At 38.7% G+C, this 15460-nt stretch overlaps 1 protein-coding gene across 1 annotated transcript in view; it reads right to left on the reverse strand.

Annotated features, from left to right (window-relative positions):
• The window catches only part of ttc7a (tetratricopeptide repeat domain 7A), an 82924-nt gene that overhangs the window by 23075 nt on the left and 44389 nt on the right, over positions 1-15460 (reverse strand). Inside the window, exons 12-16 of the mRNA XM_079842788.1 lie at positions 13981-14085; positions 6151-6268; positions 5973-6030; positions 4686-4758; positions 4262-4422 (exon numbers count right to left, since the gene is read on the reverse strand). Of these exons, the coding sequence (XP_079698914.1) occupies positions 4262-4422; positions 4686-4758; positions 5973-6030; positions 6151-6268; positions 13981-14085 (515 nt within the window). The remainder of the gene's footprint in view (positions 1-4261; positions 4423-4685; positions 4759-5972; positions 6031-6150; positions 6269-13980; positions 14086-15460) is intronic.

The raw sequence follows: 15460 nt of genomic DNA on the forward strand, positions 1-15460 counted from the left end.
TCCCGTTTACATTAGAGGAACTTACAGTAGAATCTGTATGAATGTGCAACGGGAGTCAAACCTGTATTCTCTTACCACTGACCAAAGCGACAGTGACCAAAGTAATATCAAAGATGGCAACTTCCTTAAAACTGAAAAGTCTTATCACTTTTGACACGTCAAGAGTCCAACTGAGTTGCAAGTTCATCCGACAAATCTTCATGAACTGACAGCAGTATTTATATCTGGATGGAGAATGGAGCATTTGAGTCACACGTAGAACAAAAAAACTGACAAGAGCAGCTCCGGTGGAGAACAGTGACTGGATCTAAAACCCTCATATCTCGGTCTATGCAAGTTAATGAAACCACACATGAAAACCGCCAACACACAGTAGACACATTTGTGGAGCTCACAGTGTCTCTCTCTCTCTCTCTGTATGAAGTGCAAGTTTAGTTAACATTTTAGGAAATTTGTTCCGTGCTTTTGTCATTAGGGGCCAAGCACCGAAGGTTATTATTATTCCGCCATTTAAGTCTATGGCAGCCCATAGAACCGTTTGCGGGAAAGTTATGAAATTTGGCACACAGATAGAGGACTGGCCCAACATTAACCACACCAATTTTGGAGTCTCTAAAACAATCCCTCTAGCGCCACCACCTGTCCAAAGTTTCACTCATGTTTATGTTAATAACTTTTGAACCCTAATGGATAGAAACAAAATTCTTTTTTCCTTTGATTCCTTGGCTCAAGCCAATTCGATTGTACAATGTGACGTCCTTTTACGTCATGAACATTTTCCCGCCATTTTTAATTAACCGAAAAACCTACTTTTGCGAACTCCTCCTAGGCCGTTGCTCCAATTTTAACAAGAATTGAACTAGATGATCTTCCATGCTAACAAAAAGTTATGAAATTCAAGTTGATTCGTCAAATCGTTTTTGATAATCGCGCAAACAAATTTTACGTAGCGGTTGCGAAAATACACTTAAGGCTATATCTCCGCAACGCTTTATTGTATTCAAACCAAACTTGGTACTTGTCATTACAAGCATGACCTAAGGCAACCTGCAGCGTTTCGGCACAGCGCCACCTACTGGTCCGGAGATACAAAAAAATGGCTATTTTTGCTTATAACTTCTGAACCGTCTGTACAAAAATCATAGTCTCGTTAGATTCAGGACGGCATGCCGAGTCGACTGATATCCAATTTTAGCATATTTGCCATTTTGGCTGTCGGCCATTTTGAATTATGTGCTAAATGCTGTATTTTTTGAACACATGAACGGATTGTTGCGAAACTTGGTATGGGTCATCAGCATGATGCCCCGAAGGAACCTGAGAAGTTTTGAAACAGATTTTTTTTCCCAAAAGCTTATAACTTTGGGTGTGGTTGATTTATTTTCATGGGAGTAACTTTTTTTGGCTCCTGAATCCTTGCCGAGTCCAACGATACCAGACTTGCCATGTTTTGGCATATAGTTTGTGCAGTGGTGTAATTAAGCGCTTATAAAACATTAGCTGATATCTTCGAAACCGCTAGTCCGATCGAGACGAAACCAGTGTCAGAAGTTCGGAAACATAGGTTGATATCTTGTTCTTAACAACCCAAATGTCAAAATATTGATAGTAAGGGGTAGTAAAATCCAATCAAAGTCAGGTGTCAGTAATTTTTTACGTGTTTTTTCATATAAATGTCTATAACTCCAAAACGAAATGAGATATTTTCACCAAAATTGACACAACCATGTATGGGCTCACTCCGAGGACACATTAAAAAAATTGTAGGATTGAGCCTCTTGGTGGCGCTATAATAGAACAAAATATGACATTGTCTCTATACAACTCAATGTTTTAATGTGGGGTTTTAAAATTTTAAAAAGCTAAATTTTAAAGCTAAAACTAAAACTCTAAGGGCCCTATCTTGCACCCAGCGCAATTGACTTTGTACACCGACGCATGTGTCATTCCTATTTTGCACCCGCGCAAAGCGCGCTTTTCCCTCCACAGAAGCACGTCGCTAAACTAGTGAATGAACTTGCGCTACCTGGGCGGTTCAGCGCAAAAAAGGAGGCGTGTTCCGGCGCAAACAATCCCTGGTGCTATTTTGCTGTTCCATTAAACAATTGCGCCACTGACCAGAAAAAACCTAGTCTAAAGTCAGTGGCGCGTTGCGCGTTGTTCATTATGCTATTTTAAGGGCGCATGCTTGACCATAATGTATAACGTGCACAACGCGCATACACTTTGCTCATGTAACCTACACAGATGCAACAGTTATTTTTGCAAATCATAAATTGTTACACTAAAAAAATATTAACACATGAGATGACGGAAATCATTGTGGTGTGCCACGAAGATGTGAAAAAATAGGCATAAATCTAGCTTACAAATGATTCAGGCTAATTGTAATAATTAAGGATAAGACCTGTTTGCCCAATAGTGGCAAGACATATATGTATATAAGGACATCTGACAAATTGGTTTGTCCGTCAAGAACCAGGAAAAAAAATCGACTGAAAAACTGAAAAAACTGAAAGACTGAAAAAAAAAAGACTGTGAAATCACCTTTACCATAATGTACAACATTACAACTTCACTTCTCTGTCTTTCACTGCTCTTACAAGCACATCAGTCTCCTCGGCTGTGAACCGCTCCTGGCGTGCGCCTGGTAAATACGCCATAATAATAGCAATCCATAATGAAACTTGCGCACCTGCTTTTAAAGGGAATGTTGGATGACGCTCGGATTGGTTTATTCACGTTACGCCCAAACCACACCTATGAATAATGAAGCTACTTCAGACCAACCCATTTTAGATTTGCGCCGGGCGCAAGAGCCATTTATCCCGCAAGGAAAATAGCAACAGCGCCGAGACCCGCCCACAAAGTTACTTGCGCTTCGCGCTTTGACTCTTGCGTTTCAGATCGTTAAAATAGGGCCCTAAAAGTTAAAGTCAACATGAAATCAAAATTGATACTCCTGGCCTTATTGTGGATATGCATTGCATGTTATTTCAAATTGTCTTCATAATCTTCACAATCACAAAATGTAATAACATGCTACGGACTTCTCAAACAAATTTCCACGTCACAAATCCCTCTTGGTTTTAGCTCTCCTCTCCAAACATCTGGTTCCTTTATGGGATGTAACACTCACTGTTCATGATACAATCAATTTGATGGACATCTTGTTTCACTCAAAATATGTCAGATTATTGAAGTTAAAATAGGTAATTAAAAGTGATTTTAGTTTGTATGCACCCTGGTTCAACTCGTTCTTCTCCCATATGCTAACAGAGTTTCTGTAAAACGAAGTTAACTTTTTCCAGTTATAAATTGATGATTTGTTTTAAAAGGCAGAGGTTCTTGGAATGAGATATGTGTTCAGTCACACACAATAGATTCAGTGTGTGAGAAATGCAGGGTCTTTACACACTCTTTTGTGTTACTCTCACACATGAGCTTGATCCTAATTATTTTCTCTCCATTCTCGTCTCTGCCCGTCACTGAGAGCAATACTGACCCCACATGGTGACGTAAAAACTGAAAATATTTTGAGGAAAATGTGCACACTTTTCAAGTAAAAGTTAGAAGATCGTGTGATGAACTATACTAAAGCTACTAACTTCTGAATTAAAATTTCCAGTAAAAATTACTGCAAAATCAGCTGATTAAAATCTAAAAATTCAAAACTGACTCAGAAAAGTGAAGTCAGTTATGAAGCAGTTCTGCTAAGTTCCAGCAGTTGCTTTCAGATGCCTATAGGTTTGAAATTTAATTTTATTCTAAAGCAGATATTTATTGGGGTTACAGTCAAATAAATTAAGGCACATTTTTTTAATTGAACTGCTAAAAAATGACCTTATGGAAATTAAGACACAATGGGCCGGTTTCACAGACAGGGCTTACACTAAGCCAGGATTAGGACTTAGTTCAATTAGGGCTTTTAAGTAGATTTTATAAATGTGTCTTAGAAAAAAAAACATTATTGGTGTGCATCTTGAGACAAAACAATGGCATGGACATGTTTTAAGAAATGTAAGTGCAAGTTACTTTCAGTAAAATCAGCTCAAACATGCATTTTAGTCTGAGACTAGCTTAAGCCTTTTCTGTGAAACCAGGGGTTTAACCGCTATGCTATGCTATTTGTGTTCCACAGAAAAAAAGTCATACAGGTTTGGAATGACAAGAGAAAATTAGAGTACATTATAACAGAATTTTCATTTTTGGGCAAACTATCCTTTTAAAAAGGAGAACACAAAAATATATAAGCACATACTTAAAGTTGTCCGGGTACTGGTTAAGGGCGAGTTTAAGCGTATCAAGGGCGTGTTGGTAGTGTTTCTGGGCACTAAGTATTAGAGCCAGCAGGTGTAGAGAGTGCAGATCATCCCCTCGAAGATTCAGAGCCAACTCCAACGGCTTCATGGCTTCTGACACCTACCACAAACACAAGAGGTCACATTACTGACCAGCACTGACTGAAATAACAGGCAAAATATTATGATAAGATATACCATGCAATCATGTGAGCTTGACAGTCATATTATGTGTAAACAAAAGCTACAAAAATGCACAGTCATGCAAAATAAGGATAGAGATTAAGGTAAATGTCTTTTCTTGGAAGACACGAAGAACAGCAATCAGATAGCCTGATGCGATTCTGAATTTAGTCAGTGAGACTGATGTGTTAACATGCTAACCTGTCGAACCAGAGCGAGCTGCAGAGAGAGACAGAAGGAGATCTGAGGGTCCTGAGGATCCAGTGCATGTGCTCTGCAGTCAAAAAACAAGTCTATGTGAAGTTTTCATCACCTTACTACCAGTCTGAAATCTGTCAGTCATCTCACAACTGACCCTTCGCTAAGCTTACATGTTGGAATGATCTGTGATGTTAAATTACATAGTAATGGGATTAAAAAAGCTATTTAAATTGAAACCGATTGCAATAGATACAATTTGTGTAAATTAACAGAAACAATTTGATTTAAAGTTTCTTATGACACATTAAATTTAGGTATTTTAATATAAAAAAATATGCTTACTGTAAATAGTGAATTTATTACGTGTACATTCACCAAATTTATCATACATGTTAGTGTTTTTTTATGTAGACTGATCAATGACATTTGTGATTATTTTCTTCTATTGATAATACTAGTTTTTAATATAAAGTGTATATATATATATATATATATATATATACACACACACACACAACACACACACACACACACACACACACACACACACACACACACACACACACACACACACACACACACACACACACACACACACACACACACACACAAGGGGTGGGGGCAGTAAGATTTTGTTTTAAATAAATAAATTAAAATAAATAAAATAAATTTAATTTAGCAATGACTTATTAAATTAATGAAGAATTACATTAAAGTCTTTCACATTTGTCACAAATGTCTATTTAAAATAAGAAAAATTGCAGTTTGAACTTTCTATTCATCAAATAATCCTGAAAAATGTATCACGGTTTCCACAAAAAAATGAAGCAGCACAACTGTTTTCAACATTGATAATAATAAGAAATGTTTTTCGAGCACCAAATCAGCATATCGGAACCATTTCTGAAGGATCCTGTGACTTTTAAGACTAGGTAATGATGCTGAAAATTCAGAAATAAATTACATTTTAGAAAATATATTAAGAAACTGGTGTTTAAATTGTAATATTTTTTATCATATTATTGATCAGATAAATGCTGCCTTTGTGAGCTTAAGAGACTTATTTCAAAAACATATTTAAAAAAAAAATCCAAACTTTTAAACAGTGGTGTAGTTTTGAGGAAATAAAAAATATTATCACTATGTTTTAATACTAATAACAGTTCTGCTATCAACTTAGAAGGGGGTTAGATAAGGGTCTAAGAGTCCAAACAATTCCCAAACAAAGTGGGTGGCTGAAGCCTCCTTAACAAAATCTGAAATGATAGAGGTAAACATCAAGCGTACTTCCGTAGTGACTGCAGCGCTCTTCTGTTGAACTCATCGCGATCGGCTTTCAGCGTGGCTGCAAACACACAGTTAAACAGTGAGTCACCGCAGACATGAGAGAGGAAGCAGAGAGCAGCTGAGGACAGCTGGGGGCCTGGCTCATTTTGTAGGTTCAGAGAAGGATAATCAGGCTTACCGTCAGTTGCCTGCATACTACGGCACAGTCCTATGGCCAGATGAGCTTGAGAAAGAGACTCTCCAGCACGCTCTCCTAAAGCAACCACACCTGCTGAGAGGGACACTGCATCCTCCAGCTGACACACACACACACACACACACACACACACACACACACACACACACACACACACACACACACACACACACACACACACACACACACACACACACATACCCATTTAAACATACATTAGACAATTGGATGATTTATATCAGTGATTCTCAACTTGTGATGATGTGAAATATTGGAGCTGTAGCATAGTGATTAAAGACCTAAGCAGGGAAATGAAAGGTTATGAGTTTGAACCCAAAAAGGAACGATTAAAAAATATTCATAATTGACTATAAACTATACAATCACTTTGATCAAAAGCATAAGCTCACATGATCCTTCAGAAATCATTCTAATATGCTGCTTTGGTGCTCAAGAAACATTTATCATTATTATGTTGAATGTTGAAAACAGGTGTGCTGCTTAATTGTTTTTTTTTTTGTAGAAACCATGACATGCTACGGATGCGTTAAATTGATCTAAAGTGACATTAAAGACATTTTTAATGTTACAGAAGATTCCTATTTCAAATAAATGCAGTTCATTTAATTTTCTAATAATCAAAGAATCCTGAAAAAATGTATCACGTTTTCCACAAAAATAAAAAATAAAATGTTTTGGATAATAATAAAAACCATTATTAATAATTGAGTACCAATAATAACTGAGCACTAAATCAACATATTAGAATAATTTCTGGAGGATCATTTGACAATTCAGAAAATTCATAGGAATGCCACCATAGGAATACATTACATTTTAAAATATAATAAAATAGTAATGTCAGGAGTTTTGTTGCATTGTGTTCCTGTCTTGACCTATGCTGTGTTCGAAATCACCACCTATACACTCATTCACTTTTACTAATATAGTATACTTAAAGGAGTGAATGAAAACGAGTGAGTGAATTCGGACATTGAGTGCCCCAGTAGGGCTGCCACTTTTGCGTAGTTTGTGTTTGCTGTTTAATAATCATTTGACACTTAGCTAACGGGCAACTCCAGTAGTAATGAAAATATTTATCTCAAACTCTGTCATGGAAACTAGCATGTATAAACCTTAATTAAACAATTTAATAATCATTTGACACTTAGCAAATGGGCAGCTCCAGCAGTAATGAAAATATTAAATTATTATTAAAACTTAATACTAATATTTTATAATGGATGGATACACTTTTTTGGGTTTAAAGGCGGCATGAAATAAAATTTTACAATTCATTTTTTTATATTTAATATTGTAGTGTTTATTATATCTGTTACATGTAGACAGGAGGCAGACACAGGTGTTAACAGGAATGGTAGTTTATTGACCACAGTAGAGCATGGGAAGTGGAGCAGTCCCATGGCCGGTGTGGAGGCAGCTTGGAAGCCCGTTGCGGGCAGAAGACATCGCTGAAGGGGGCGTAACACTTAGGAACATCAACAGAGCGTTGTTCAACTGGACTTTCGATGGATGTGGCACAAAGAGTCAGGTACGGTACGGACGTGCTTGCGACTAAGGGGTCTTCCGGTTATTGAGCTGATCCTGTAGGTGGTCGGAGACGGAGTGGTCTTGAGGCGTAACTGGCGGCAGATGGCACCGGAGAGGAAGTTGCCGGCTGACCCCGAGTCGACCACTGAAAGGGAGACATTGGCGGCAGTAAGGGTGATGACAGTGGTGAGTGGTTTCATTTTATGATCAGCAGGAATAATGGCACTCACCATGGGTCGCGGAGGTCGGATGGGGCATGCAGCTATGACATGCCCAGGTTCACCACAATACAGACAGAGACGTAGGGTCAGCCGACGGCGGCGTTATTCAGGGGTTAGTCGGGAGTTCTCTAACTCCATGGGTTCGTGGGCTGGTTCTGGGGAGCTGACGGGTTCGGATCGGCGGAAGGGCACGTTGAAAGGATACTGGTCCTGGTGCTCTTGGATGCACGCCTGCATGCGAGTGGCACAGCGAATGGAATGCTGGATGAACTTCTCAAGGCCGATGGAGTCCTCGCATGCAGCGAGATGCAGCCGTACCCGAGGTTCCAATCCTTGCCGAAATGTAGTTATCAGCGCCTGTTCATTCCATCCGCTGACTGCTGCAAGTGTTCTGAATTGCAAAGCATAATCGTAAATAGACAGGGATCCCTGTTTCAAATTATAAAGTTTCTCACCAGCTGACGAATCTGTGATAGGCTTCCCAAACACCTCCAGGAAGTGGGAAATGAACGCTGTATATGATTGCGTTACCGCACCCTGTTGTGACCAGATGGAATCGGCCCACATCAATGCTTTGCCGCTGAGCTGAGAGATAATGAAGGCTATCTTGGAAGTGTCGCTCGGGTACAAGTGCGGCTGCATCTCCAGGACCAGTGTGCATTGCAGCAGGAAGCCACTGCAATTCTCCGCCGATCCTGAGTAGGGCGCCGGTTTTGCCATGGGACTAGCATACGGAGGTAGTGAAGGAGGGTTGTTGACAGATGGGTTGGTGTTCGCTAGTGCAGGTGAATGGACAGTAACTGGAGTGGGTTGTGGAGGAAATGTGCGCCGAAGCGCATCTACCAATTCCTGGAAGGGATCCGGTTGGCTCATACTGGGTCTCGGTTATGGTCCGGTCTTCTGTTACATGTAGACAGGAGGCAGACACAGGTGTTAACAGGAATGGTAGTTTATTGACCACAGTAGAGCATGGGAAGTGGAGCAGGTGAGTTAAGCGGTTGATGGTAGTTAGGAAGGTGATATGAGTGAGAGAGTTACTGTCTTTTGCATAGAAGGTAGAATGACGCTGGAGCCTGGAGATTGCTGGAGACTGGAGATCGCTGGAGGTCAGAGGGACGGACAGGAACACACCCACACAGCAGACAGGAAACACGGAAGGAGGGATACACGCTGGAGACAGGTAGTATCGATAGGAGAGTCCTTGAGGTAAGCATAGGTAGCAGTATATGCGAACGAGACCGGACGTGGAGTGCTGTGTGCGTGTGCTTCTTATAGTGCTGGTGATGAGTGCCATGATGAGGTGCAGGTGATAGTGATCAGTACTCTGGGGATAGAGTGCGCTGTGATTGGTGAAGGGTGGAACCTGACGTGTCTGTGACAATAACTGATTTATCTGTGCACTTCATTCATTTAAAAAAAGTAATTTACCCTTATAATCTTTAATCAAATACGTTAACTTTCCCTCCCCCATCGAAATGACTTCTCTTCTCTCCCGGTCATGTGCTATGGCGCGAGGGCGGGGTTATCGCCCCCTGTCTCGTTTCTGCACCGCCTCTCAGAAACCTGTCACTGATCGTAGCAATATGGGGGTAAGGTGCATTTTTCTCTGTGTACACAACAATACCTTCTTCAGGAAGGACTTGAGGCAAAAAGAAAGAAATATATGAGAAATAAAAGCTTTTTTTATGTAAAAATTACTCAATATAGTCGGATGAACAGCTTGTCGTGACGGCTCGCACTTAGGAATGCAGCGTGTGTGAACGCGCTTACGGCGCGCCCCCTTATAAGTGAGAGCTGAGAAAACAGTTTTACAGAAATAAAGCCATAAAAGGCTGAAAATAAGTGAAATCTGTAGCATAAACCAGCGAAAAGTGAGGAAATATGCTCAGTAACATAATTATGTAGAAAAGATTTAGAGAGAAAATACATTTATTTAAGAGATATATCGAGTTTTCCTCCACAATTGAGTGCAAAGTGGCATTCAAATCTGCCTCCATTTTGTTAGCAACGCCTAACTTCCAACGATCCAATCAATTCCCGAAGGACGAAATCAAGCCCCACCCTACATTTTTTCTAATTTCAGAAGCCGTTTCACTCGGATATACGTCACAATACGATCTCAACTTCCGTTTCATGCCGACTTTAAAATTTTGGGCTGCCTTTCACTACCATTATAATGCTTGGAAGAGCCAGGACATTTTTAAATATAACTCTGATTGTATTCGTCTGAAATCAGAATGTCATTTACGCCTAGGATGGCTTGAGGGTGAGTAAATTTTCATTTTTGGGCGAACTATACAGGGAATTTCCCCTGCCTGTTTACTGAGTGTTTGGATTAAAAGTCTATTTCCTAAAAAAGTTCTCCTTCGTCATGCTCTTCCTTGCAACAGCTGCCTATGACAAGTAAACAGTTATTTTAAATTGTAATAATATTTCACAATATTACTTTAATTTATTGTTTTGTATTTTTAATTAAATAAATGCAGCCTTGGTGAGCAAAAGAAACGTCTTTCAAAACCATTAAAAAATTTTATTTATTCCCAACTTTTGATTGTTAGTGTAAAAAAAAAAAAAAGAGAACAACTGTTTAGGTCATGTCAACTGCCCAAATTTTATGCCAAACTGTCAATACAATACAGATTATTTAAAAAAAAAATTACGGGAAAATGCAACAAAGTTTGTTTCGGCTGCACAGCAGCTCTTAAAGAAAATAGTGTCATTGTCTAGCTTAAGTAATTTCAGTGTTGATTAATTTTGGTAGTAAAAATAATTAGTTATTTAGTTCATTTATCTATACAGTTGCTCTGGAGAAAACAGTGATGTCATCGTCCAGCTCAGTTTAGTTCTCATACAATGGAGTCAATGCAGTCAGACCAATAATATTGTTGAATATCAAGTGTCCCCAAGTAAGCAAGCCAGAGGCGACACCGACCCAAACTCCATCAGGTGACAGAATGGAGAAAAAAACCTTGGGAGAAACCAGGCTCAGTTGGGGTGCCAGTTCTCCTCTGGCCAATGAACAAACATGGTACGATTATGATTCAGGCAGCATTACAGGTCAAAGTCAGATTGGGATTGAAACATTCCAAATATTTAATCCAGTTCAATCTGGTTGAAATTGTGACAAATCCGTACATGTAATCATGCATTACATTGACATATCATTCATATGAGCATAAGCAGCTGACTTAATGTCATATGATATTCATTAATTTAAATGCTAGACATTCTGCCTGAGGACAAGTCCTTACATGCCCTGTTTTGGTGCTGGGATGATAAAGGGCTGCTCTGAAATGTGACTGTGGGGATGGTACACTATCTGACATTAAAGCCTGTGCATTAAGTTTCTGTGGCAATACGGCCCTATTGTGCTATAAGCTTCTTATGGTGTGCAGTCTGTATTCAGTGCAATGCTTCCAACAGATGTGCCCTAATCTTAACAGGGCTGCAGTGTGTATTTGATTGATAGTGTTGTGATTGTACATTGCATTGTGTCTTATTAGTATGGCAATAGGTCACCTATTAGTGACTGAATCTGGACCCCATCTAGGACTGAGCGATACTGTACACTGAATATTAGAAAAAAGTTTCTTGTACAGTTTTTTGTTCATGTGGACCATAAATAATTTCTCATAAATGAATAAAGGTATGAGAATAACTAGTATTTATATAAATATATTAGGATAATATAGGGTTTATGGCATTAGGATTTATGGATTTAACGACTTATAGATGCCAAAATGAATATTTTTTATGACTTTTCCTGAAATGCACAATGCTTATTTCATTTAATAGCCTACAACATATTTAATCATTTTGCTGTGAAGTACATTATGGTTTAAAAGTTTAGGGTCGGTAAGATGTTTTTATGTTCTTGAAAGAAGTATCTTATTCTCACTCTGGCTGCATTTATTAGATAACAACAAAAAAACTGTAATATTGTGAAATATTATTACAATATAAAATAGCTGATTTCATTTCTATTTGAATATACTTTATAATGCAATTTATTGACGTAATGGCAAAGCTGAAAACTGGCTAAACCATTGTCACATGATCCTTCAGAAAACATGCTAATATGCCGATTTGATGCACAAGAAACATTTCTTATTACTATCCATGTTAAAAACAGCCATGCTGCTTAATATATTTGTGTAAACCGTGATACATTTTTTCCAGGATTATTTGTTTATTGAAAGTTCAAAAGAACAGCATTTATTTTAAAGGAACACGTTGACTTTTTGGGACTTTAGCTTATTCACAATATCCCCCAGAGTTAGACAAGTCCATACATACCATTCTCATCTCCGTGCATGCCATAACTCTGTCTGACACACCCACCACTAGCCTAGCTTAGCACAAAGACTGGAGGTAAACAGCTCCATCTAGCCTACTGCTCAATAAGTGACAAAATAACGCCAACATTTTCCTATTTACATGTTGTGATGTGTATAGTTACATCGTATACTCGGAAGATCGGAGAGATCGGAACGGGAACGTGACGGAAAGTTGCGATTTTCTAGACAGATATGGCTAGGAACTATACTCTCATTCCTGCATAATAATCAAGGAACTTTGCAGCCGTACCATGGGTGCAGTGGTGCAATGATATTACACAGCACCTGAAAATAGGCTAACTTCCGTCAACAATAACCAACGTGACAACTTGCTTGCACAGAGAGCATGCTGGGGACTATATTCAGGCGCTGTGTAATTTCATTGCGCCTCTGCACCCATTGTACGGCAGCAAAGTTCCTTGATTATTACGCAGGAATGAGAAAATAGTTCCTAGTCATATCGGTCTAGTAAATCGCAACTTTTAATTTTCCATCGGTCTTAGTACACAATGTAACTATACACATGACATGTTTGCGTTATTTTGTCACTTATTTAGCAGTAGGCTAGATGGAGCCGTTTACCTCCAGTCTTTGTGCTAAGCTAGGCTAGCAGTGGGTGCGTCAGACAGAGTTATGGCACACACGGAGATGAGAATGATATGTATGGACTTATCTAACTGAATAAGCTAAAGTCCCAAAAAGCAATCCCCTCGGCGTGTTCCTTTAATTTCGGTATTTTGTAACATTAGAAATGTGCAGTATTTAATCACTTTATTAATTCATTTTTGATCAATTTAATGTGTCCTTGCTGAATAAAATTATTATTATTATTTTAATATTGGTTGTGTACGTTTAGAGACTGACAGCCAGATTTACTAAACAGTGCAAATTAGCATGCGAGCGCAATACCATAAAAACGCTGATGGGAGTGGACAGTTCTGCGGGTGATTTACTGACAATACGCACATAAAAGAAGGCAACAGCTAATTTCCACAATGACCAACGCAATCAACCAAGACCAACCAACCAGTGCAAATTAACGTCTGATTTAAGACATGCTTTTTTGGGGCGTTAAAATAATGTTGCAAATACCAGTAAATTGACTAGCGCAAACCTTAGTAAATCACCTTGCAATTTTTTGTTTAAATACTCTCCACCCATACATTTTGCGTCTGAAAGGGAAGCTCACTCTAAAAAAAAAGGCTCGTAATCATAGGGGAACCTTTTTTAGTGCTATATAGCACCAATTTTGGTGCTTCAGTGGTTCTTCAGCGGTTCTTCAGAGGTGCTATATAGCACCTTAGTCAAAAAAACCGGTGAAGAACCTCTGAAGAACCGCTGAAGAACCTCTGAAGAACCGCTGAAGAACCACTGAAGCACCAAAATTGGTGCTATATAGCACTAAAAAAGGTTCCCTTATGATTACGAGCCAAGAACCATTTTTGGTGCAATATAGAACCTTTTTTTTTTTTAGAGTGTACATATATATATGCAAAAAGGTGAGCTGCAAAAATAACCCTGTCCACGCCTTTTCAAGGCTAATTTGTCTTTAGTAAATCCTGACAGTATTTCAAAAGAGGGTTAGTAAATCTGGCCCTGAAACTCTTGGAACTTTAACTGAATTGAATTGATCTATAAAACTGTGTGACAATTTTGTATAAAAGAGAAATGTTGTTCACATGTGGTTGGTGTGTTTTTCTCACCCAGTGTAGCTGGTTGATGCACACTTTTGCTGCAAGCAGAGGTGGGATGGGGTCCTGTGGTCTCATTGTCACACATTCTTTGAGGACTGACACTGCCCCCTCATTCTGTACAATATTATTAAAAACATAGGTTTAATTTATACATGCAGACATGTAAAATAGTAACAACTGTATAGTGATGGCAATATTTTGATGCTTCCTTATATGGTATTAAAGGTATATAATATTCTGCTTTCATGAACACACAACGGAAGAAGTGCGGAACTTCTGATACATGAGGGCTGATACAAAATAATCGTTCACTCATTTTAGTTAATCGCACTGAACATCTGTAAACCCTGGATTAACATTCTTATTTGCATGTTCATGAGGTTATTAACATTGCTTGGACAAGTGGAGTGCACAACGGTTATGCATGTCAGACTTCTGAAACATAATACAAAATCTACGACAAACCACTAGAAGGAAAATGCAGAGTGGGAATTACCATCACTGTTTGACATTTTCAATCATTTGACATTTCCATCAGATGTGCAAACCAAACACTGCATGTAAAAAAATCCTGCAACTCTACAAAGCTCATGAATATTCAATGAGGCAGACACTGAGGCAGTTTATGATTGGTGGTATGTTAAACAACTTGCTGTAACATTCTAGCACAGTGTTGTTTCACATTGTACACTTATGGCACTTCAGAATCAGAGAGACAGGGTTAAAAGGGTTCAAAGGATAGTTAAACGGATAGTTCAACCAAAAATGTACAAATGTACAGTATGCCTTTCTTCAGATGAACACAAATAAAGATTTTGAGAAAAAATAATCAATGTCTTCTGAAGCAAAACGATAGGTGGGTTTAAGAAACTAAGATCCTATTTTTTTTTTTAATACAAACCATCACTTCTGGTCAACTGTGGAATGCATATTCATGAGAGGGTCAAGTTTACACTTAACATAAACATAACCATGTTGTGAAGCTCACATGAGAAGTATTGTCCTCAGTGGTTCCGTGTAACTTCTCACGCAAACTTCCCAGCGTGCTATGACAGTTGGCCAGAAGCTATTGTATGTGGATATGTAGATAAGCAAATGTGGATAAACTACAACAGGTAAACTTTACTGTGAACAAAAATGATGCTATAGTAGCAATAACTATAATACGTTTGGCTGAAATATTAAGAGGTGATTCTGATTCATTGATCCTGCGGCTTCCGGAGGTCGAATTTGAAGGCTGCATACGTCATCGAGGCGGTCTCATTTAAGAAAAGGAACAGTTAGATTGAAAAGTAAGAAAGAAATTACAGTATTTAACACATCACAAAGAATAACAGTCAGTTTTATTACGGTTACTTTTATTAAATAAGACATCCTTGATGATGTATGCAGCCTTCAAATGCAACCTCCGGAGGACGCAGCCTTCGAAATGAGATGCAGCTAAAGAACTTTACTACGACTGTTAGTACAACACTCTAAATCAAGACCC

The sequence above is a fragment of the Gobio gobio genome (assembly GCF_949357685.1).
Source record: "Gobio gobio genome assembly, chromosome: 18".
In the NCBI taxonomy this organism is placed as follows: Eukaryota; Metazoa; Chordata; class Actinopteri; order Cypriniformes; family Gobionidae; genus Gobio; species Gobio gobio.